This window comes from Calidris pugnax, unplaced genomic scaffold, assembly GCF_001431845.1.
Source record: "Calidris pugnax isolate Ruff unplaced genomic scaffold, ASM143184v1 scaffold13, whole genome shotgun sequence".
Classification (NCBI taxonomy): Eukaryota; Metazoa; Chordata; class Aves; order Charadriiformes; family Scolopacidae; genus Calidris; species Calidris pugnax.
Genome location: NW_015090810.1, coordinates 13,930,616 through 13,953,208, shown reverse-complemented (window position 1 = coordinate 13,953,208; position 22,593 = coordinate 13,930,616). Strand labels below are relative to the sequence as shown.

General features: G+C 38.1%; 1 protein-coding gene across 1 annotated transcript in view; it reads left to right on the top strand.

Annotated features, from left to right (window-relative positions):
• Window positions 1-3,817, top strand: part of CCDC102B (coiled-coil domain containing 102B) — a 145,367-nt gene extending 141,550 nt beyond the window's left edge. The window contains exon 7 of the mRNA XM_014938472.1: window positions 1,490-3,817. Coding sequence (XP_014793958.1) covers window positions 1,490-1,564 — 75 coding nt within the window. The 3' untranslated portion in view covers window positions 1,565-3,817. The remainder of the gene's footprint in view (window positions 1-1,489) is intronic.
• The last annotated feature ends 18,776 nt before the right edge of the window (window positions 3,818-22,593 follow it).

Genomic DNA, 22,593 nt, shown 5'->3' with positions numbered 1-22,593 from the left:
ATTCCAGTGAAATTCGGTTATGACAACTGTTTCTGATCAGCCTAGTCTTATGTATCCAGCAGGGTGAAGAATTTTCCATCTTATTGATTCTTACTGCTGTAGAGCTTGGCAATCAGTCTGCATCTGGAATGATTAGTGGACACGTTCATCAGTAGACAGGAAAATCATGGGGTCTCTGGTGCAGTAAGCAATGACATTGCTGTTGGCTTAAAGGCTTTTACACTTTAGCCACTTACTTAACCCAGGGTTATTTTGACATGTGATACTGCATTTTTCTAAGAACACAGCTGTTTTCCAGATATCAGACTGATTAGATTAAATGTGTAAGAATAATGGCATGACTGACCTGTTGATGCTGCCAGGAACTGGGTTACAGCTATCAAGAAGTAACTGGGGACTACCGTATTCCACAGTTTGGTAAAAACTCTCAGGTTCCTTGACGTGTTGTTCAGACATTGTTTGCAAGACTTTTAGGGTCCCAGGGTTAAGATTAAACCAATGGGTTTGTGAATTCTGTTTTCTGAAAACCTCTTACTATAAAAAAGGCAAAAACCACAGGAATTGCACTGTGGCTTTTGCTAGGATTTCATTGAAAGGGCAAAGATGACATCGAGAGAATTGGAGATGTATGCCCCTAAGCTTAAAGCACAGGAAAGTCTCAATTAGCCATGAATGAGATAAAAACTAATGATATACAGACACAGTTTAGATCTGCCAGGATTTATTCATTCTTACATGCAGCCTTCTTGGGTCAATTTGTAGTGTACCTACTTTGGGCGGTACTGAACCTCTTAAATCTTGCTAAATGTGTGTTGTTCTGTGCATGGCTACTGTCTGTTTACTGTGCTCTGAATTCCAGAGAACATAACAGCCTGTTTCTTGTTCTATGACATATTGTTGAGAATGTGATTTATAAACATAAAATTTATAAAAACTAATATATTTTTAGCATGGTTATGTTTTAATGATAATCTTTATGATGTTTTGGTAAATAATCTCTGCCTGTTGCTATTAATGCTGGACCAGCAGCTAGAACTCTGTCAAATGAGGGGTTTGAGATATTTTTGATCTTTTTCACTGTTTTCCACTTTCCCTTCTTCCAATAAAAAGATTCATGTGTTATATGTAAGTACTTTATATGTATCTTGAATAGCAACAGTACTGCAGTTCAGAACTGTCAATCAAAAAGTAATGGCTCCTAGTCATCGTAAGTGATTAAGCAAGTGTAGCCTGCTTCTCACTCTGAAAGACAATTCCAAGTAATTGCTCTGAAACCCTATACTTTTTTCTTCTTTATTAAGGAATCAGTTGAAAAAGTATCCAATATGTACTATAAAGTTAACAATACTGAAAGATTTTCTCATCTAAATTCTACTATCTCCTGCTGAAACTTTTTTCTTAGAAGAAATTTGATCTGCAGTCGTTTTAAACTTAAACTGGCTTTTCTCCTTGGTGTTGTACTCACACTTTTTTTTAAAATTCATTTCAGAGTAAAGAGACAGAAGAAAGTGAACTCGGGATTTGGGACCAGACAAAGTTACTTGTATGTTGCTGGAAATTCTAACAAGACAATGAGTAAAGATGCGGGAGATGATCAAAGAGCCCTGCAGCAATAAAGAGAACAGTAAAGAGAAAGGACAAAGAACTTATACTCTTCATAAAGACTTACAGGAAAATTTGCTTGAAGAAACGTGTGCCAGACATGTATGGGAGTATTGTACACATTGTTTCTATTATTGCAGATTTTTCAAAGAGAACCAAGGAAAATATGCTAGTGTCAGTGTGTACCAACTTAGAATTTTTGTTGGCAATTGTCTGTCCTTCCTTTCCAATTGTCTTAATTGCTTTATTCTAAAGCAAAAGGTGGACTTTAATTAACAGTTTCCATAGTTTACCTTTGGGAAAAAAATACTTTAAAATGTACATGGCATATGAGACCAATTCACATTTAGTCCTGGGAAGACAATGAGTCTGAAATAGAAGTCAGTGGTTTGTGTCTGGTTTTGCTCCTGACTTGTTTTTTTTCATAGAACAATGGGCAAACAACTCTGTTTCTCAGGTTCCCCAGTTCAATCAGGTTGACATGCATACTACACCTTCTTTAATTAAAAAAAAATAATAATCATAATACATAAAGAAGAAAAGTTGGTTTATTTAAAATACCCGAGTATTATCACTTGTACATTTAGATTAAAGGACTACCCTTTCTCTTAGCGTTTCTTATATGCATGACATAATACAAATACATAGAAATAATGCATCTCAAATTTATCTTGATGTATAGATCACATTTTTATTTAAATTTGAGTTCATTAACTGTCCATGTAAAAATGGTAAATATCACATAAGAAGTAACATGCATATTAAGATAAACTGCAAAATCACATTTTGAGAATTTTAGAAAATTCATGATTTATAAAAACAAGAACCACTTTCAGCCACCAAGTCAGACACAAATTATAATGGGTTGCTGTTTGCCATATAGAGTTGTTAATGAGTATATGCAGATTCTGTTTCACAAAGATTCTGTAAACTTTTTCTAGTTGCTCAGCAATATGTTTCATGCCTTCTATCCCTGTAAACTGAAAGCTTCTAAGAGAATTCTAGTTGTATTTAAAGCCAAAAATATTTCTCCTGCCAGAACTTCTAAGCCTGCTGCAGAGGTTCTGTGATGTCCCGATTTGTCTTGTAATTTACCTTGGATCATATAAAAAGAAACAATTATTTGTGCAATTGTTAACTGTGCAGTAGAAATCTTTGTGAAGTCAGTGTATGTATAGTTAAAATATGCTTACCTTCAAGTGCAGGCCGGTCAAGCTCATGAATGGAAAGCACTAAAGATTATTAATTACACAGAAATCATGTTTTGCCCAGGGATTAACTGAGCTGCAAATGGGCGGAGGTTGGATCGTCCAGCAGGCTCTACCTGTTCTTATGGCCCTACCTGAGCACCAGCTTTTCACCACGACTGAATATAGGATGCTAAAGTAGAACAATCTGTGTTTTGACTCTTATGTCCTTAACCTTCTTTCGTGTTTACAAATACTGACCTAATCCCAGTCATTACCTCTCAGGATACATAATGAAAGGATGTCTCTCTCTGCTGTCAATAGCTGATACACATTTCGTCAACAAGATGCAGAGAAACTGTGAGACAATTAAAGGGCATTTAAACATTTAAAACTCATAACAATTGACAATAAAATAGAATCATGATAATTACCTTTTTTTTAAATCCAAACTTCCTCAATTAATTTATGACCTTTTCATCATAATACTAGAATGTCTTCTGTTCTTAAATATACATCTATGATAATTGTTATATACCAGTATTCCCATCCATTCCTTTTCACATTTCACACGTGCAGTGAAGACACACAGATTAATGCAGAAGAAGTGATTTGCTCAGGGTCACTAAGGATAAATATGGAAAAGTCAGTAAAACTCCTAACCCTAAATCTGATTTTAAACCATTAAGCTGTTCTTCTTCATGTCTTGAGATGAGTAGTGACTAAAAAAGTGGATTGCCTCTGGAAAAACTTCATGAAATCTAGTCTTTCTTTTTTTCCTTTTTAAGATGATAAATAGCATTAATGTTTAATGGGATCAGTTTTACAAACTGGTTATAAACACAGTAATAGAAAAACCTACAAATAATTTTCACAGCTGTCAAGTTTCATTAAACCTTGTTTAACACCATAAATGTGTATATTATTTAATATTGGTACAAACGCAGAAAGACAGGAAAAAATTATTTATGTGGTCTGGTGGTCAGGAAGTAGATGATAGAGAAACAGTGGTTACCACTGTGTATAGAATAGAATAGAATAGAATAGAATAGAATAGAATAGAATAAATTCGGTTGGAAGGGACCTACAACGGTCATCTATTCCAACTGTTTGAGCAATTCAGGGCTGACCAAAAGTTAAAGCATGTTATTAAAGGCATTGTCCAAATGCCTCTTAAACACTGAGAGATCACCTCTCTAGGAAGCCTGTTCCAGTGTTTGGCCACCCTCTTGGTAAATAAATGCTTCCTAATGTCCAGTCTCCTGATGCAACCCTGTCAACCAGCAGCCCTAGATGTCTTTCTGCAGTGCTGCTCTGTAGCCATTCCTCTCCCAATTTGTACGTGTACCCAGCATTATTCCATCCTAGGTGCAGAATCTAGCATTTGAACTTGTTAAGTCCATCCCATCAATGATAGCCCAACACTCCAATCTATCTAGATCCCTCTGCAAGGGATCTTGTCCCTCAAGAGAATAAACAGAACCTCCCAGTTTGATATCATCAGCAAACTTGCTAATGGTCCATTCAACTCCTGAATCCAGATCATTTATAAATATATTGAACAAAACTAGTCCTAGAATTGAACCCTGAAGAACACTGCTGTTGACCAATCGCTGGCCAAATACATCTCTATTCACTAGCATCCTTTGAGCTTTACCTTTCAGACAGTTCTTTACCCAGTGCATTGTGAACACACTTACACTCCAATCTATCTAGATCCCTCTGCAAGGGATCTTGTCCCTCAAGAGAATAAACAGAACCTCCCAGTTTGATATCATCAGCAAACTTGCTAATGGTCCATTCAACTCCTGAATCCAGATCATTTATAAATATATTGAACAAAACTAGTCCTAGAATTGAACCCTGAAGAACACTGCTGTTGACCAATCGCTGGCCAAATACATCTCTATTCACTAGCATCCTTTGAGCTTTACCTTTCAGACAGTTCTTTACCCAGTGCATTGTGAACACACTTATCTCACAGCTGGACAACTTGTCCAGAAGGATGCTGTGAGGAACAGTATCAAAAGCCTTACTAAAATCCAGAAAAAACACATCCACCACCATCCCTTCATCCACTAAGTGGATGACCTTATCATAGAAGTATATCAAACTAGTTAAACAGGACTTTGTGAACCTATGCTGACTGCAAAATTGACTCTCATTCCTAAATAAAGCACTACTTTTCTGAAAGATGTCCCAGTCTCCCTCTACAGTACTTTTGTATATACTTTTCAAGATACATGCCAAAACAATGTGTACATATTCCACTATTTACTTGATAAACAATAGAGAATAATTCTGAAGATCATATGACTAGTCCTGAGCTTTGTCTCCAGTAGGGTGGGAGCTATCACAGTTAATTAAAACTGGTGAGTTTCTCCTGAAAAATCCTGAAATCTCAACCCTTTTTTTCCCCAGTCCTACTGTCTCCATGACTTCTATGTTTAAATCTTACCACAATTGAAGGGTTATCTCAGAGTAACCTGAATCTGTTTTCCTCACTTTAAGGGGAAAAAAATACTAAATTAAAAATATGCCAGTAAGCAATAATTTCTCAGGAACTATAAAGATTCTTGAATGCCTTTTACCATTACAGACCTTTTTTTCACATGACTTCATGAATTTTATTCAGTTGAAATCAGAAAGATATATTCAAATTTTGTATAATCTAAATCAGTTATTTAAAAATAGATTTCAAGGGATATTCTCAACGTGTTCAACAAATATTACTATGTTAGATTGCAAATGTGAATCAGGTGCTTGCTTTAATCATGAATAGAATATTTTCCAGGCAATGCCATTTCAGGAGCCAATTGATCATAATTAGAAAAGGGCCATGAATAACTGCTTATGCTAAGACTGGATAAAATAATTCTTAAAGCTATTAACATTTGAAAGGAAGAAAATGCAAATAAGAAAATGAAGTAACAAGAACATGCTATTTACCATTTAAGCTTTGGGTTTTTTCTTTGTAAGAGAATCTAAAATGAAGAAGTATTAGCATACCATCAATCAGTGAACACATCAGAAGATAAAAGTAGATCAGCTAATCTTATTAACTCAACAAAATGCTATGGTAGACATACAATAGACTCTATTTCTGTTAATAAATGAATGCTTTTCTTCCAGTCAGACAATCAATAAAAATACAAATGGATTCAATAGCCAATCTTCTGCGTAGCTTCTTATTACACGTTGTACTACTTTATTGGTGTCCATAAACAGAAGTTGAGGCACAGCTTTGAGAGTTTTTAAATGGCAGCATATTTCTGAAGGCCACTGTAATTGTTCCCTAGTATCCTGTTGGATCTGATTAGAGCTCAATGAAATCACAGAAGCTTCTCTCTCTCTCTCAAAAAAAAAAAAAAAAAAAAAAAAGTGTTGAGTCAAACATAGAAGAATGACACAACTTGATCAACAGCCACAGAAAAAGTTCATCTCTTTAATTGTTAGTAAATTACAATTGTTTCCAAAAAAGTATGGTGTGGGTTTCTGTTATGTTAATATACAGCTAATTTGTATAAGTTATGAGTATGTGTACATTGAAGTAAATGTTATATTAAGTGATAGGTTACATTTCTAGAGTTTCAGACTTGTCTAGCAATTTCATTCAACCCTGGCATAGGCATGCTCGATAAAATCTTATGTTTTTCTCTGCACTTACATAACTATAAATATTGTCAATGAGAGATATGTCTAATGCTTAAAAAATACATATTTTATTCAAAGTAGAATAGCTTCAGAAAGAATAGTCAAGGAAAACTCTTTCTATAACACCATAATCTTAGTAAGTATTGCTCAGTAGCTACAAGGCACTCCACTAGAAGGTAGAAAAATCCATTTAGAGAGAGCTAGAACCAGTTATCTTCTTATGGTTTGCTTTTCTGTTTGTTTGTCTTTCAGCCTGGTTGGCAATCTTAATTGCAGAGATTTGAAATAAAAGTAACTACAGGTGATTTATGAACCTTACCTTTCATTTGTTTTTCTCCCGTTTAAGTGTCTCAAACTGCTGAGCTTTAGGATGAACAGAAAATATGTTCAATAACATGATTTCATTTGATTCTTTTCAATTTTTCTTTCTGGTAAAGAAGAGTTACTTTTTCCTTTTTTTATCTTTGAATTACTTTCCCCCCAGTTTTTCTGCCAAACTGAAAAATCAATTACTGCAATCCTTTTTTAATGCTGCATGGAACAGCACAGACTTTTAAAGCTGCATGGAACAGTATAGGCTTATGGATAGTTAAAAAAGTCTGTCCAAAATAACCATATAAGCACCTCAAAGTTAAGTTACATAGCACATGGTTATCAAATAGAGCCAAAATGAAGCAACAAAAAGATAAAGGCTTTTTTGTTTTCTTTTTTTTTTTTTTTAATATGTATTCTCTTTTCCAGAGCTAAACAAGTCTATTTATTTTATTTTTGATAATCATTGTAATTGTGAACTCTGTTCCTCTTGTTCCTCTTCATCACTTTCTGCCTTTGATCTTTTTCTCAGCTTGTTACCATATAGACATCTTGAGCTTTTTGAGCTTTTTGCTTCTCACTACAAATTTATTCTATTTGGGCTTTTGCCTTGCTCATAAAAACTCCAACTTTGCAGTGTCTGCAATCAAATTTTAATATATTGATTTTAACAATTTTTAAATTCTGAAAAGAATTGTTTTCCTGCAGAGTTAAGTTAAAAATACATTGCTGTTTGTTACAAAATTGTATTTTTGGTGTACATTAACTCATACTATCTCCTTTGTGCTCAACTATGTAACATGTACTAGCATATGTTCTAACTTTCTTTGTTTATTTCTGATGAATCAAGGTTTGGAACCTTTTTCTATCTGTACACGGCAGCTCGGGAATATCAACTTATAAAATTCTATAGATGCTCTATGTAACTGTAGAGGCAACAATGTTACACAATTCTGTTTTCTTTTTAAATTTTTTATATTTTATTAGCTTTTAATTAAATGAAAATTTTATTTTTTAATATAACTTTAGAAGTTTGGGTTTTTTTTCAAAATATTCTCAAGGTACAAAGGTGCAAACAGTAGTTTTACCAATTCTACAAGAAGTTGCATTTTGTCGAGCCCAAAGAAGCCTAAGATGCAATTTGCTGTCATAAGCAAATCATATCTGGAACTTCTTTTTTAGAAATGTTAGATATCACTTGCACATTCTTCCATTAAAAGACATAATGTTAACTTTTTGGTTTTACTGCATTTTAGTTCACAATACTGACTTTGTTTTACCTTATTATTCATACCTTGTATCATGTAATTTGTAACCAGCAGCACTAATTTACAAAATATCGAATATGAGAGATGCTTAGTGGTATGGATGTATTAAGGGAAAACATGAAATCTTTAAACTTATTGTAAATTTCTAGGGTCAAAATTTGATAGTTTGTTCACCATGATCAAAATACACCTCTATATTCCTTTTAAAAAAATGAAGCACAAGTTAAGCTGTAAGCATAGAAAGGTTAATTAGAATATTAGAATGTTTTATTTTTTGTTAGCTTTGTAAATCTCCTTCATTTGTGTTTCTCATAGATAGACCTTTTTGCATATTTTGGGTTAAAAGCAATAAAACAGTTAAAATGTATGAGAAAATGCAGGAGTGTTTTTGGAACATAAAAGGACTCCTTTCAAAGAGAATGAGGACTAGATATAAAACTTAGCAGGTTAGAGGTAGCTGAGAGCTAAAAGCTGAAAATCACCATGATTCTCAACGATAATAGATTAAACGTCCCGTTTTTATTAATTTAAGCCACTATGATTCCCAGAGTTTGCATCAATCTACATTCCAACCTACATTAGAGGGAAAATAGACAATATTTTTTAAATTATATGCTGGATGAGTTTTTTAATGTATTCAGGGAGAAAGGGAACCTTACCAGTTGGATGGCTATTGGAAGTCTTTCATGTTTAAATTTTTTTTAAAATATATGTGGTTGAAAAAATATAACCAGAATCTATAAATGTGATTTCTCTGTAGTTTTTTATCTTACTCTGAAAATGCTGTCCATAGAGCTGAAAACGTGTTATTAAGGAGCGTCCACTTCCATAGTCCTTTTTAACTGAAGATTACCCTAGACTTTTCAGAGGGAAAAAATCCAAAGATAGCCACATACAACACTGACACAAAAGTCATAATGAAGATGTATTTCAGTTATGAGTTTTCTTTCCATTCTTTCATATGTTCACCTTGTTTGTATATATGGAAGCGTGAACTTCATGCTTCACTCCTTCCAATCATCTCAGTAAAATGAAGTTTAATCCTTCAAAACCTAGAACTGTAGTTTGCCTTTCTGTCCACATAGGGGATAGGGAAGTAAGTTTCAGTTTTTCATATGTTTTTTTTTTTCAGAAACTGGAAGTTTTTCTGTGTTGGTATTGTATTATTAGATATTTATTTGTAAACTAATCTGAGTTGTACAGAAAGAGCTTCTTTTGTGTTTAAAGTCAACAGCATTCACGCTTTCTATTCTAAATGTTTCAGTACTTTTTTTCAGTTCCACCTACCTCTGATTCTAGACAACTTTCTTTTTCTTCATAGCACTAGGTACTTCATTATTCAAAAGTAAAAAATAACTTTATAATTACAGCTAGCAGGACTTTGCATGTTGCTATTAAATAGCAAGAAATATTTTTTAAACTCTTAAATGGAATATTTAGACTCTGAAAGAGAGTGAAAAAATCAAGACAGTAGAGAAAAAAAATAAGCTTCTGGCTAAGCCAGTTACATTTTCCTATATCTCTACGTATGCTGTTTTCAAAACATGAATACTGGGGAAACTGTGAGTCACATGAAGAGGGCTGACTAAAGACTGTTGACAGTACGATATGAAAAAACCCAACCTTTTACTGTTACAGGTATCACTGTCTGGAAGCTGATCCTAAAGGGAAAAAAATTACTTCGTTGTTCTTTAGAACTAATGCACAGTATAACTCAAAAGTCTTCTTTAATTGCCATTTCTTCAGGCTTGACTTCCCATAGTAAAACACTTCACCCATATGAAAAGGTATCTTTGGCTGCTGAAAATTTAACCGTTTTCTCTAGACAGTGCCCTGGGGGAGACACAAGGAAAGACAAGGCTAATTTTTTACTCCTAACCAATTTTCAAACAGTAAAAAGTAGATGCTGCAGCTCAAAAGAAAGCCTTTTCTTGCTAAATACTTTCATTTTTACAGCACAGTTTGCTGAAGCACCGTTGAGCAGGTATATTTCATTGATTTGGCCAAAAGTAAACTGGCCCTATAATATTTTAAAATAAAAGATTCTTCTTAAGGTTAGTTTCTAATTAAACCTTGATGCAGTAACCATCTAAGAGATTAGTTTAAGCATATCAAACTAACGTAGTGGTATTGATTTGGAAGCTGTACAAAGTATGTACAGCATGATCATACATTATGGAAGTTTTTGTGCATTTATTGAAAACAAACCAGAAAATCTCAGAGTTTAACATGAAAATACTTCACCAATTGTTAGTTAATCCACTTCTTATTTGATCTAGAAAAGATATAGCATAAAAGGGAAAGCTTTATGCCCAGGAGAAAATGATATGACAAATATTTTTTGCTGAATTGGAATATCAAAGTGTGTAGTTCACTGTTTGTATTGCTTTCTTGGGCTAGAAATTCCATATTGCTTATCCAAAACATTTAGATTTAGTACCGTTATTAACTTAACCTTTCCACTAAAAATTATTTTTCAATATATTTATATAGAGTTTAAAAAGCAAGTAAATATTTTTTCATGCAAATGCAGAAGATCATAAGAAAGCGATATGGGAATGCAATCTTCTTACGATGCACATCAAAGCCACCTGGCCAAAGGCATGGCACAAAGAAAGAAGTTCTAAAGAGAGAATAATTTGTTAACTCAAGAATCACTGCAACACTTGAGGCCAGAATAACATTTTTAATGACTAAAAAAGAATTAAGGGCTCTCTAGAAATACAAATATATTTGAAATGCACAACAGATCAGCTCACATCCAGTTCCAGCAACTAGCGTGTACCATGTAATCCTAGAGATTGAATGTATATAGCACCATTTAAGTCACTGATATCAAGGGGTTTGATGGAAGACATAAGGTTAAGTGAATGCATCTGAATCTAAATGTAAATGCCATATTTTTGGTTTTTGTCAAATTTTGGGTTTTTTGATCTTGGGGAACTTTATGTGGCACCTGATCTGCTAGCAACAGATGGAGTACATCTGCCTCAGAGGGAGAGAAAGATCCTTGCACGTAAGCTGGCAGTGCTTGTCAATAGGGCTTTAAATTAGGCTCAAAGCGGGGAGGGGAGGCGGAAGACGACGATAATATCAGAATGGCCTGTGGCAAGTGGGAGGATGATACATCAGGGTTGGAAGGAAGGGGTGATAGCAAGGACCTCCAACCTGTTTTACTTTAGGATGCTGTGAACACTTCAACAAAGGCAAAGTCTTGCAGAGCTGGACGAAGAACTCCTAAGGTAATAGGAGACAGGAGGGTAGCTGCCACAAAACGCCTTGGGAGATCAGTGGGGTGTCCCTCTAAGAAGGCAACATGGCCAGCAGACCAACTGAAGTGTCTCTACACCAATGCACACCGCATGGGCAATAAACAAGAGGAGCTGGAAGCTACCCTGTTACAGGAAAGCTATGCATAGTAGCAATTACAGAAACTTGGTGGGATGAATCCTATGACTGGAGTGTGGCCATCGATGGCTACAAGCTGTTCAGAAGGGACAGGAGAAAGGTTTCAACAGGTACATTAACCAGAAAAGGAAGGTTAAAGAAAACATACCCCCCCGATGAGCAACAGTGGGGAACTTGTATCAACGGATGAGGAGAAGGCAGATGTTCTCAACAAATTTTTTTGCCTCAGTCTTCACTGGCAACCTCTTTCCTCCTAGCTCCCATGTTGATGGCCCACAAGTTGGTGACTAAGGTGACAAAGTGCCTCCCACTGTAAATGAAGACATAGTACGCGATCAACTGAGGAACCTGAAGATATACAAGTCCATGGGACTTGATGAAATGCACCCCAGAGTCCCAAAGGAACTGGCTGATGTAGTTGCCAAGCTACTTTCCATGATATTTGAAAAGTCGTGACAGTCAGGTGAAGTTCCTGTGGACTGGAAGAAAGGAAACATCACACCCATTTTTAAAAAGGGAAGAAAGGAGGACCCTGGGAACTACCGACCTGTCAGCCTCACCTCCATGCCTGGGAAGATCACGGAACAGATCCTCCTAGATGCCATGCTTGGGCACATGGAGGACACGGAGATGATTCAAGATAGCCAGCATGGCTTTACTAGGAGCAGGTCCTACCTGACTAACCTAGTGGCCTTCTATGATAGAGTGACTGGGTCAGTAGATAAGGGACAACCTATGGATGTGATATACCTGGAATTCAGTAAGGCCTTTGACACAGTCCTTCACAACAACCTGCTTGCCAAATTGGAGGGATATGGATTTGATGGGTGGACTGTTCAGTGCATAAGGAATTGGCTGGATGGTTGCATCCAGAGGGTGGTACTCAATGGCTCGAAGTCCAGATGGAGAGCAGCGACAAGTGGTGTCCCTCAGGGGTCCGTGCTGGGACCAGTACTATGTCATTTTTATCAATGACATAGAGGGATTGAGAGCACCATCAGCAAGTTTGCAGATAACACCAAGCTGTGTGGTGTTGTCAATACACCAGAGGGACAGGATGTCATGCAAAGGGACCTGGACAGGCTGGGGAGGTGGGCCCAGGTGAACCTTATGAGGTTCAACAAAAGCAAGTGTAGGGTTCTGCACCTGGGCTGGAACAATCCTCAGTATCAATACAGACTAGGGGATGCCACTTTACTCTGTCTTACTGACAAGAATTTTTACTGAAAAAATGTCCTACTGGTATATGAATCAGTAAAAGTGGCTGAAAGATGAATTTAAAATAATTCCAGTAATCAGATGTTTTTAATGTTTATAAAAATGTGCAGAAGTACTAAATTTATAGATGTTTTCAGTGAAATGTATGTTTTTAAAAAGTTTTTTATTTACTAATTTTTACTGGTTTATGGTCATGTCAAATGAGCTTGAAAAGCACTTAATAGATTTCTTCTAGTATTGGTCTTGTGATCTATCTTGTTTTATAGGTTTGTTAACGGTTTTGGCATAAAACCTAGGGTAGGTTCATAAAAATGCTAACAAAACAAATGCAGTATTTCTGAATGAAGCCGAACTGGCATATCATATAGACATGAAACAGAACTGAACAACCCAGTGACTTTAAGCAATACAAGTGGAAAGAACTGCAGCAGTATAAAACCAAAATTTGTGTAATTAGAAATTAATCATGTTTCTCCTAAATCTTGTGATATATGCAGTCTAAAATGAGAAGAGCAAGTAAACCACCAGCAGGTTTCTGAAGCACATTACTGATAGCAGAAGAGGTAGTAATGAGAGGCACTGGAGTACATCTTATCTAGAAAGCTACATATAATTCTGGTTTCCAGTGTTCTGGCAAACAGATTTCACATTGGAACAGTTACAGTCAGGGGCTAATAAGATGGGTACAGAGATGAAGAATCTTTCATTTGACTAGAATAACTTGTCTTCTTTTATTTTACTAAACAAAGCCTAGGAGGACATAGAAACACACTAGATGTGGGAGAAAGCAACTATATAGACCACACAACAAAGGCAGCATCATACCATAAGGCTATAAGTTAACTATGCAAGATTTATCTTCACAACTAGAATAAAGTCCCTACCTTTTCTTGTGAGGTCAGAATATGTTACAAGGTGAGTGATACAATGATTTCATGAAATTTAAAAGTTACTTAAATTTAAATATAACTACTGTATATTACACAGTGTAAAAACAAGGATGGAAATGTGGACTGCAATACCTTCTGAAGCGTAATGTGTGAGCTTAAACTGATGTATTAGGAATGATAGAAAGTGATTAAATGACTGCAGTTATTCATCAACCAAGATGCATGCCATAAACATGTGTTCCCGCTGCAATAACGTAATGCAAGCATCGATCACTCTGTTCCAAGATGCCTGTTCTCCAAGGTATTTAAGAAATATTGTATCTAAACTTGTAGAAATAATGGTAATAGTAAATTATATCCAAGTGAGGGGAAAGTGTGGTACTATAGGCCTGTTAACTGAAAGGGACTAGTAACTAGTGTCTCTGAAATTCTGCCCCCTTTGAAGTATAACAAGTAAATTGTTTACCTGGCGTGTAAACCACATGAAAAAGATGGTTTGGAATGCTCCTGAATCTCAGACGAGGTTTAATTATCACATCCAGCAAACACCACCACCACTTCAACCTACAACTATTGATACTGGGTCGAGCAGTGCTAACAACAGTGTGTTGTACTACCTCTGTGTCCTGGCTGTGGGGTGAACTCTGAAGAAATCCTTCCATTTCATAGAGGTGGAAGAGGCTTGCTGTCTTCCACAATGTAAGAATGGACTTCATGAGACTGCAGAGGCCTTTCTCAACTGTTAAAGAGAAGAAGGTTGATGACCAGTACATTACAGTGTTTCTATGCTTTAAAATACCCCAGAGATTCAGACTTAACTAACTCCACCAAACTCGGTCTCTCTGTTGACAAAACTTGTCATAACATTCAAATACATACTATTCAACTATGTTTTTAAGTGACTAGAAACTGGGTCTGAATTCTGCCGTGCCCACAATAGCATAGGACTGACTATAGGAAAGAGTTGCATTAATGACTTTATCTTCTCTGTCTTCATTCCACAGGTATAAAGTGCCATCAACTCTATCTTGTCCAATGGCAAATTGACATTTTCCTTCTTAGACAACAGCAGGAGAATTGATCTCAATGTGAGAACAACAGCGAAAACAGTTGGTGCTCTCTGGGAGTTGTTCAACATATGCTTATTCATTCAAATGTTCTGCATATTACCTACATAAGAGGGGCTGGACCTCAGCCATCCACAGAGTAGATGACAGCCATAAGCACCAGGCCATGAGCTATATTCTCAGTATGGGCTTTTCTCAGGACACCTTGCTCCCCTAAGTCCCCACAGAAGAACTGATTTTCTGAACTTACAATTTTTAATGAAATAGAATTCCCCTATTGGCCAAATCTGGTGATTATTCACATCATCTTCACTTTAAATGAGGAATTAGTCTGCTTCTTGGCACAGTGTTCCATTCTTAATTGGCAAACAGGAATTTATCACAATGGAATAAATCAGATTATTGCATAACATTTTAAAGCATCATTAATACAAATACATATCCTTCCTTTTTTACACCAGTGCCACTGCTCAATTCAAAATCTAAATTAAATTTCACACTTATATTTCTTCAAACATTATCCTTTTCATCCAGTACTCCCCCTCATTCTACAATAAGATGTCCAGTTTACATGTTAGAGAAGTGCAGCTTCATCCCTCTATCTCTTCCAAGCTCCACAGCTTTATGCAATTCCTCAAACTTATTTTTCCCAAATTATCTTTAAGTGATAGCATTATTGTAACAATGATCACATTTTATTTTCACTTTATGAATTTGTAACACATAGCTACCAAAAGCTGTATTAAAAGTAGTATTTTGTATATGTGCATGTGTCTATGTATGTGTATGTCTCTATGTCTATGACTATGTCTATGTACATGGATTGTGATAAATAAGGGATATCAAGAACTGTTCACTATCTCAGAGGTCAAAATGATATAGCCTAGCTCACATTCACATGCCTGTATTCTATTCTCCCTCAAAAAAAGTGGCCAACACCAAAACTGCTTGTGTGGGATTATCCTTGTTATGTGCTATTTGTGCCAAAATCAGTTTGGGCAGCAAGGCAGAACACCATCTGACGTTGGCCAAAGCTGTATGAAGGACTACACGAACGACTGAGCATGCAGTCATAACAGACTATAACCATGATACAATTACAGACCATAATTGTGGTATCACCTCAAACCTGACCCTGTTTTATTTATTTGTACAGACAAGACCTATGAAATGTGGGATAGTAAGAGAAATGTTTAACACCTGCAGAATATTAATAGGGCATAGGCTGATGTTCTTTCTATGAGAACTATGAATTTTAAAATCCTAGACATCTTTGATGGATTCTGAGTAGTGTGCTTTTGTTATCTATTTAGACTCCCTTTTAAGGAAGCCTCATGATTCCAGATACTTAAACTCACAGGTAAGTCTCACAGAAGTACAGGTGGAGTTCAGTCCCCACATACCTAGGCCACATAGGTAAGGGTTCCCTGCAACAGGATTCCAATGCGTTATCAGTCCTGCTTTGATTTCCAGCTGTAAGTTCCCCTTTCTGTGTATTTAGCAACTTTTTTAAAGCAGGCACACTTTACTTCTTGCTTATGGATTGAACAGCAAGAGTAAATTCTTCTCCGGAAAGATATAAATAGTAATCTCAACTCAGCATTAAAAGCCAGTTTTAACCTTGGAAATCAGGGAGAATTCAGGAAATAGAATGAGAGCCATGAATGCAGAAAGCAGTAGAAAGTAGACATTGCCATAAATCACCTACAGTGGAGGTGTAATACAGTGAATGAGAAAATATCTCTAGCCCAAATCAATACTAGCAAACTAGCCACATAATAGATTTTTTACCCAGTACTACATAGTTAAAATTGTGAATTGACTTTAAGTTCATAAAGTTATTCCTTGTGGAAATAATAACTTATTAGTTATATTTTACCTTTATTAATATGCATACAGAAAGTGCATATGATGACTGAAGAAACTTACTTTTTTATGTTTTCATTCACATTGAATAAAGAGTTGCCAAGTCTATATCTTGTAAAAGTTAATAAACTGAATCCGGCCAGCATATCAAAAAAAACCACAAACTGCGGCTTATCAGGGTTTGGAACGTGACCAAGAAAACACAAAGAACTGCAGTGTAAGCAAAACACTGCTTACGTTAAAAAACATATGGGTGGTTAAGCAAAACTTTTATTTTTAAACTGCAATCCAGAGAGACATTTCAAGAGAGAGACACAATCTGAATCCTAAATCAGCATGTGGATTTCCTCAAAGTTCAAGGAAAGAGAAAAGAAGTATTTTTCACAGAATCATAGAATGGTTAGAATTGGAAGTGCCCTTAGAGATCATAGAGTTCCAACCCTCCTGCCGTGGGCAGGGACACCTCTACTAGAGCAGGTTGCTCTAGATTCATAGCAGTGATATGTTCTAGAAACACAGCACTGTGTTCACAACACAAAGCCAGTGCTTTGTTCTATCACTGTAGAGAATTGTCATGATTTCAGCTGGGATGGACTCATAGAATGGTTAGAATTGGAAGTGACCTTAGAGATCATAGAGTTCCAACCCTCCTGCCGTGGGCAGGGACACCTCTACTAGAGCAGGTTGCTCTAGATTCATAGCAGTGATATGTTCTAGAAACACAGCACTGTGTTCACAACACAAAGCCAGTGCTTTGTTCTATCACTGTAGAGAATTGTCATGATTTCAGCTGGGATGGACTTAACTTTCTTGCTGGCAGCTGGTGTAGTGCTATGTTTTGCATTTGGCATGGGAAACCATAATGACAGTGCACTGTCACGGTTGCTAAGCAGTCAAAGCCTTTTCTGCTCCTGGTACCATCCTGCCTGCAAGCAGGCTGGGAAAGCACAAGAATCTGGGAGGGGATACAGCTGGGACAGACGACTCTAACTAATCAAAGGAATGTTGCATACCATACAACATCATTCTCAGTATACAAACCTGGGGGAAGAAGAAGGAAGGGGAGGACATTTAGAGTAATGGCATTTGTCTTCCCAAGTAACTGTTACACGTGATAGAGCCCTGCTTTCCTGGAGATGGCTGAACATCTGTCTGCTAATGGGAAGTAGTGAATGAATTTCTTGTTTTGTTTTCCTTTGCTTTGCTTGTGTTCATGGCTTTTGCTCTACCAATTAAACCATCTTTATCTCAACCCATGAGTTCTTCCTCACTTCTACTCTTCTGATTCTCTTCCCCATCCAAACTGGGGGGAGTGAGCGAGCGGCTGCATGGTTCTAGCTGCTGGCTGGGGTTAAACAGCAAGAATTTTTTCTCCCAGGTTTCTCTGGACTCAGTTTAGTCCTTACTGTGTTATTACAACACTTAAAAATCTCTATGTGGAAGTAGCCATAAATATATTTTCTCAATACATTAATGTCTTGTGTCTGTGTTTACTTTGTGCTCTAAAATCTTTTCTATTTCAATCTGGAATTGCTATTTTTTGTTATAGGACAACTTTTTGTCATTAAAATTTTGTTGGTGGCACCACTTTGAGCCACTTGTTAATTGCGTATGCCTTTCTATTTCTTTCAGTATTCTCGCCTGCAACTAAGGGTAATGCTGAAAAAATTATCTGTGCCCCTAATCCCTCAACCAGTTTCCCCAATGTCTTAAAGTCCTTTTTAATTGTTTTTAAGTTTCCAGTGTTGATCTCATCATTTCCCACCTGCATAACTACTAAGGGGTAATAGTCAGAGGGCAGTACCAGAGTAGACAGCCTTCTCGTTGCATCTCTGATGCGGGCTCCAGGGAGGCAGCAGACTTCCCTGTGGCAAGGATCTGGCCAACATATGGGGCCCTCTGTTCCCTTCAGAAGGGAGTCACCAATGACAATTACCCACATCTTTTTTTTTTTTTAGGGTAGAGGTTTTGATTTTGATGCGAGAGGGAGTGTGATTTGCTTCAGGCAACACCCTGGGTGGTGTTTTTTCAGCCTTCTCGTTTGTTTCACCCTCAACCTCCAGTGCCCCATACTTGTTATGCAGGGGCAAATGGAAAGATGAGGGGGGCTGTGAAGGGTTATTTCCTCACTTCTACTCTTCTGATTCTCTTCCCCATCCAAACTGGGGGGAGTGAGCGAGCGGCTGCATGGTTCTAGCTGCTGGCTGGGGTTAAACAGCAAGAATTTTTTCTCCCAGGTTTCTCTGGACTCAGTTTAGTCCTTACTGTGTTATTACAACACTTAAAAATCTCTATGTGGAAGTAGCCATAAATATATTTTCTCAATACATTAATGTCTTGTGTCTGTGTTTACTTTGTGCTCTAAAATCTTTTCTATTTCAATCTGGAATTGCTATTTTTTGTTATAGGACAACTTTTTGTCATTAAAATTTTGTTGGTGGCACCACTTTGAGCCACTTGTTAATTGCGTATGCCTTTCTATTTCTTTCAGTATTCTCGCCTGCAACTAAGGGTAATGCTGAAAAAATTATCTGTGCCCCTAATCCCTCAACCAGTTTCCCCAATGTCTTAAAGTCCTTTTTAATTGTTTTTAAGTTTCCAGTGTTGATCTCATCATTTCCCACCTGCATAACTACTAAGGGGTAATAGTCAGAGGGCAGTACCAGAGTAGACAGCCTTCTCGTTGCATCTCTGATGCGGGCTCCAGGGAGGCAGCAGACTTCCCTGTGGCAAGGATCTGGCCAACATATGGGGCCCTCTGTTCCCTTCAGAAGGGAGTCACCAATGACAATTACCCTCCTCTTTTTTTTTTTTTAGGGTAGAGGTTTTGATTTTGATGTGAGAGGGAGTGTGATTTGCTTCAGGCAACACCCTGGGTGGTGTTTTTTCAGCCTTCTCGTTTGTTTCACCCTCAACCTCCAGTGCCCCATACTTGTTATGCAGGGGCAAATGGAAAGATGAGGGGGGCTGTGAAGGGTTACCCTTGCCTCTTCCAACAGGCACCTGTCTCCATTCCTCTTTGTTCCTTGGGTCACCTCCCTCTGCTACAGGGCTCTGCAGAACCTGATATCACATATCTAGCTCCTTTTCACACTCCCTAGTGGTCCTTAGTCTATTCACTTCTTCCCTCAGTTCGGCCACCCTGTGGAGCAGATCACTGCTCTGCTCACCCCTAACACAGGTGTTGTCTCCATCACCCATTGCCAGGCCCCAGCACTCGCTGCAGCCAGTTCCCTGGTGCCGGCGTGTCTGTGGGGGGCCTCTCTCTGGGTACCCACAGGTTTTTAATGGCCTTTGACCGAGTTCCAACCATGACTAGATGCGATCTCTTCAAGCAATGACTGGTTTGCGCTTTGTGTGTTTGTTCCTTTTTTTTGTGCGTGTTTTTTTCCTCTCCCCTCACACTCCCCTGTCGCGCGCCGCAGTCTCTGGCGACCCCTCCGCACCTGATTGGCTGCCGCGGACTTCCGGCTGGGCCGAGGACTTCCGGCTTCCGGCTGGGGTTCGGGCTGTGATTGGGGTCCCTGAGCTCGGAAATCCCTCCGAGCGGCGCCATCCGACCCTCCCCGACAGCTCACCTTAGTTCTCGTCGCCGATGTTGCCGGTGCTGCTGCCGCCGCCTCGCCGACCGACCGAGTGTCTGCTCTGACAGCGTTTAAATCTCAGCGGCCGATTCCCCTCCGCGCCTGATTGGCTGCCGCGGACTTCCGGCTTCCGGCTGGGGCGCGGGCTGTGAGCGGGGGGTCCCTGAGCTCGGAAGCGCCTCCGTACACCGCGATCCGACCTGCCTCGCAAGCGGCTGCTGCCGCCGCCTCGCCGACCTAGAAGTATTGCTTCTAATCTGGTACACGCTGTAACATGCCTGAACATGGGTTTTTCAACATGGGTCTGAGCCGCCTGTAGGGTGCTTATTTCAGTCACACAGTGAGGATGCAAATATGGCATGCTGCACAGAATCTTTCAGATATACACTGTCTAGGTGGCTGATAAATAGTCAAAAAGTAACATCTCTCTAAATATAACAGGCCAGGGGCCGCTTGCACAGGGTTTTGAGGCCAAATCATAGAATCATAGAATGGTTTGGGTTGGAAGGGACCTCAAAGATCATCTAGTTCCAACCCCCCTGCCATGGACAGGGACACCTCCCACTAGAGCAGGTTGCTCAAAGCCCCATCCAGCCTGGCCTTGAACACTTCCAGGGATGGGGCATCCACAGCTTCCCTGGGCAACCTGTTCCAGTGTCTCACCACCCTTATAGTAAAAAATTTCTTCCTGAGATCTAATCTGAATCTTTTTTCTTCCAATTTAAAACTGTTTCCCCTTGTCCTATCATTACACCTCCTGGCAAAGAGTCCCTCCCCAGCTCTTCTATAGGCACCCTTGAGATATTGAAAGGCTGCTAGAAGGTCTCCCCGGAGCCTCCTCTTCTCCAGGCTGAACAATCCCAGCTCCCTCAGCCTGTCTTCATAGGAGAGGTGCTCCATGGGATGGCATCACTTGCAGCCAGGTGCCTACACTCCCTTCCCCTCAGAGCTCCATTTGGTGTCCCTCAACTGGGGCCGGGGAAACGCCTGGGGGAACCCTGGGCAACACCTTGTTAAGCCTCCACTGGGAATGTGCCAAAACCAGCAATACAGAAGTGCTAGTAATCCTACACTGCTGTCTGTCTTATTTAATGGTAAAACCATAAATCAGGGAGAACAACAGTATTATATACTTTTAACCTTCTGTTAGAGTTTGGTCTTCCCCTGATAGGAAATCAGTCTCTCCAGAGAGGAGCTGATCCTAGATTGATTTCTGAAATACCCTCGAGCTTCTAGGATTTAAGAGAACATGGAAAATTGATTTGTGCTTCACATGCTACATTCATTTGTGGAATATGTCTTCAGCCGCAGTAATCTAGTATTTCTCCATTACAGTAATGTATATGAAGCCTGTAATGCAATTCTCTTTTAACTCCCAAGACCATAGGAGGCATACTGATATTCCTCACTTACTTTTGGCGTGAACACATGAGGTGCCTGAAACCTGTTTCTTAAGTCAGAATGTAATGCTTCCTTCTCTGCCCTATGAATGACTTCTTTCTGAATATCCTAATGAAAAAGGTTAACATTTTCAAGGCAGGAAGCAGGCAGCATTGTTCTATTCCTGTTTCTGCTACGTGAATTAAATATGATTAAACTGATGGCAAGGTTTCACTCTTAAAATGTTCATTCCTGAGAGAAACAGAATAATAAGAGCTTTGTTTAGCAGATATTCAGGTGACGTTTGTATATTCAGGAAACACCTTGTAGACTGCATAAGGCCAATATTTGTAGCATTTGTCAGCTCACAGTCCCCTGAAGCTATTGAAATGGTCAAATCGATTTCATTTATAACCCTGACTGTTTTCAAATAGATTATACCAGGTCTATTCTAGGTAATTTGTTTAGTGAAGTCATAGTCTTGTTTGCTTCTGTTATGATTATAAAGAAATATAAAATTAATTTTTGTTAGAGCAAGTAAGCTGAACAATCTGAATTCCACAGTTCTAAAACTCACTCAACAATAGGAGGTTAGGAGATATAAAAATTAGACCTTGTTCGGTGTCAAGAGGGTATGAATTCACATATGGATTCCCATTTATGACAACTGACTTTGTGCAGCATGAACTAGATGTCTCTGTACAAAAATGATGACATATTGCTTTCATACAGTCTCTTAAAAATGAATGAGATTCTGCAGATAATTCTCCTAGGATTTTCACCGTTTTTATTGGCATAAACAAATAGAGACATATTATATCCTGCTACTTCTGTTTCAATGGCTTTTAAAATGCTGTAATGCATGGAGTCTGGATTTTTTCTAGCATGTAGTAAGTATCTCCTTGATTGAGAAGTAACATTTTTAGGAAATCTTATCTTTTTGTTCCTTTTCATAAAAGAACAAAAGAGCAAAGATTGCACAGTTGAGTGTTGCCTCCTGATAATACTGCATATAAATGATTTTCCCATTGAGATCTTAAGATGCCAACATAGACATGCCAAGCAAACTTGCATTATCTATCTGTAGTACAGGGCTTAGATATTACTTGGGTTCCTAAAATTCTCTTGAGTTTTCTTAGGGACATGAGGTGATGACT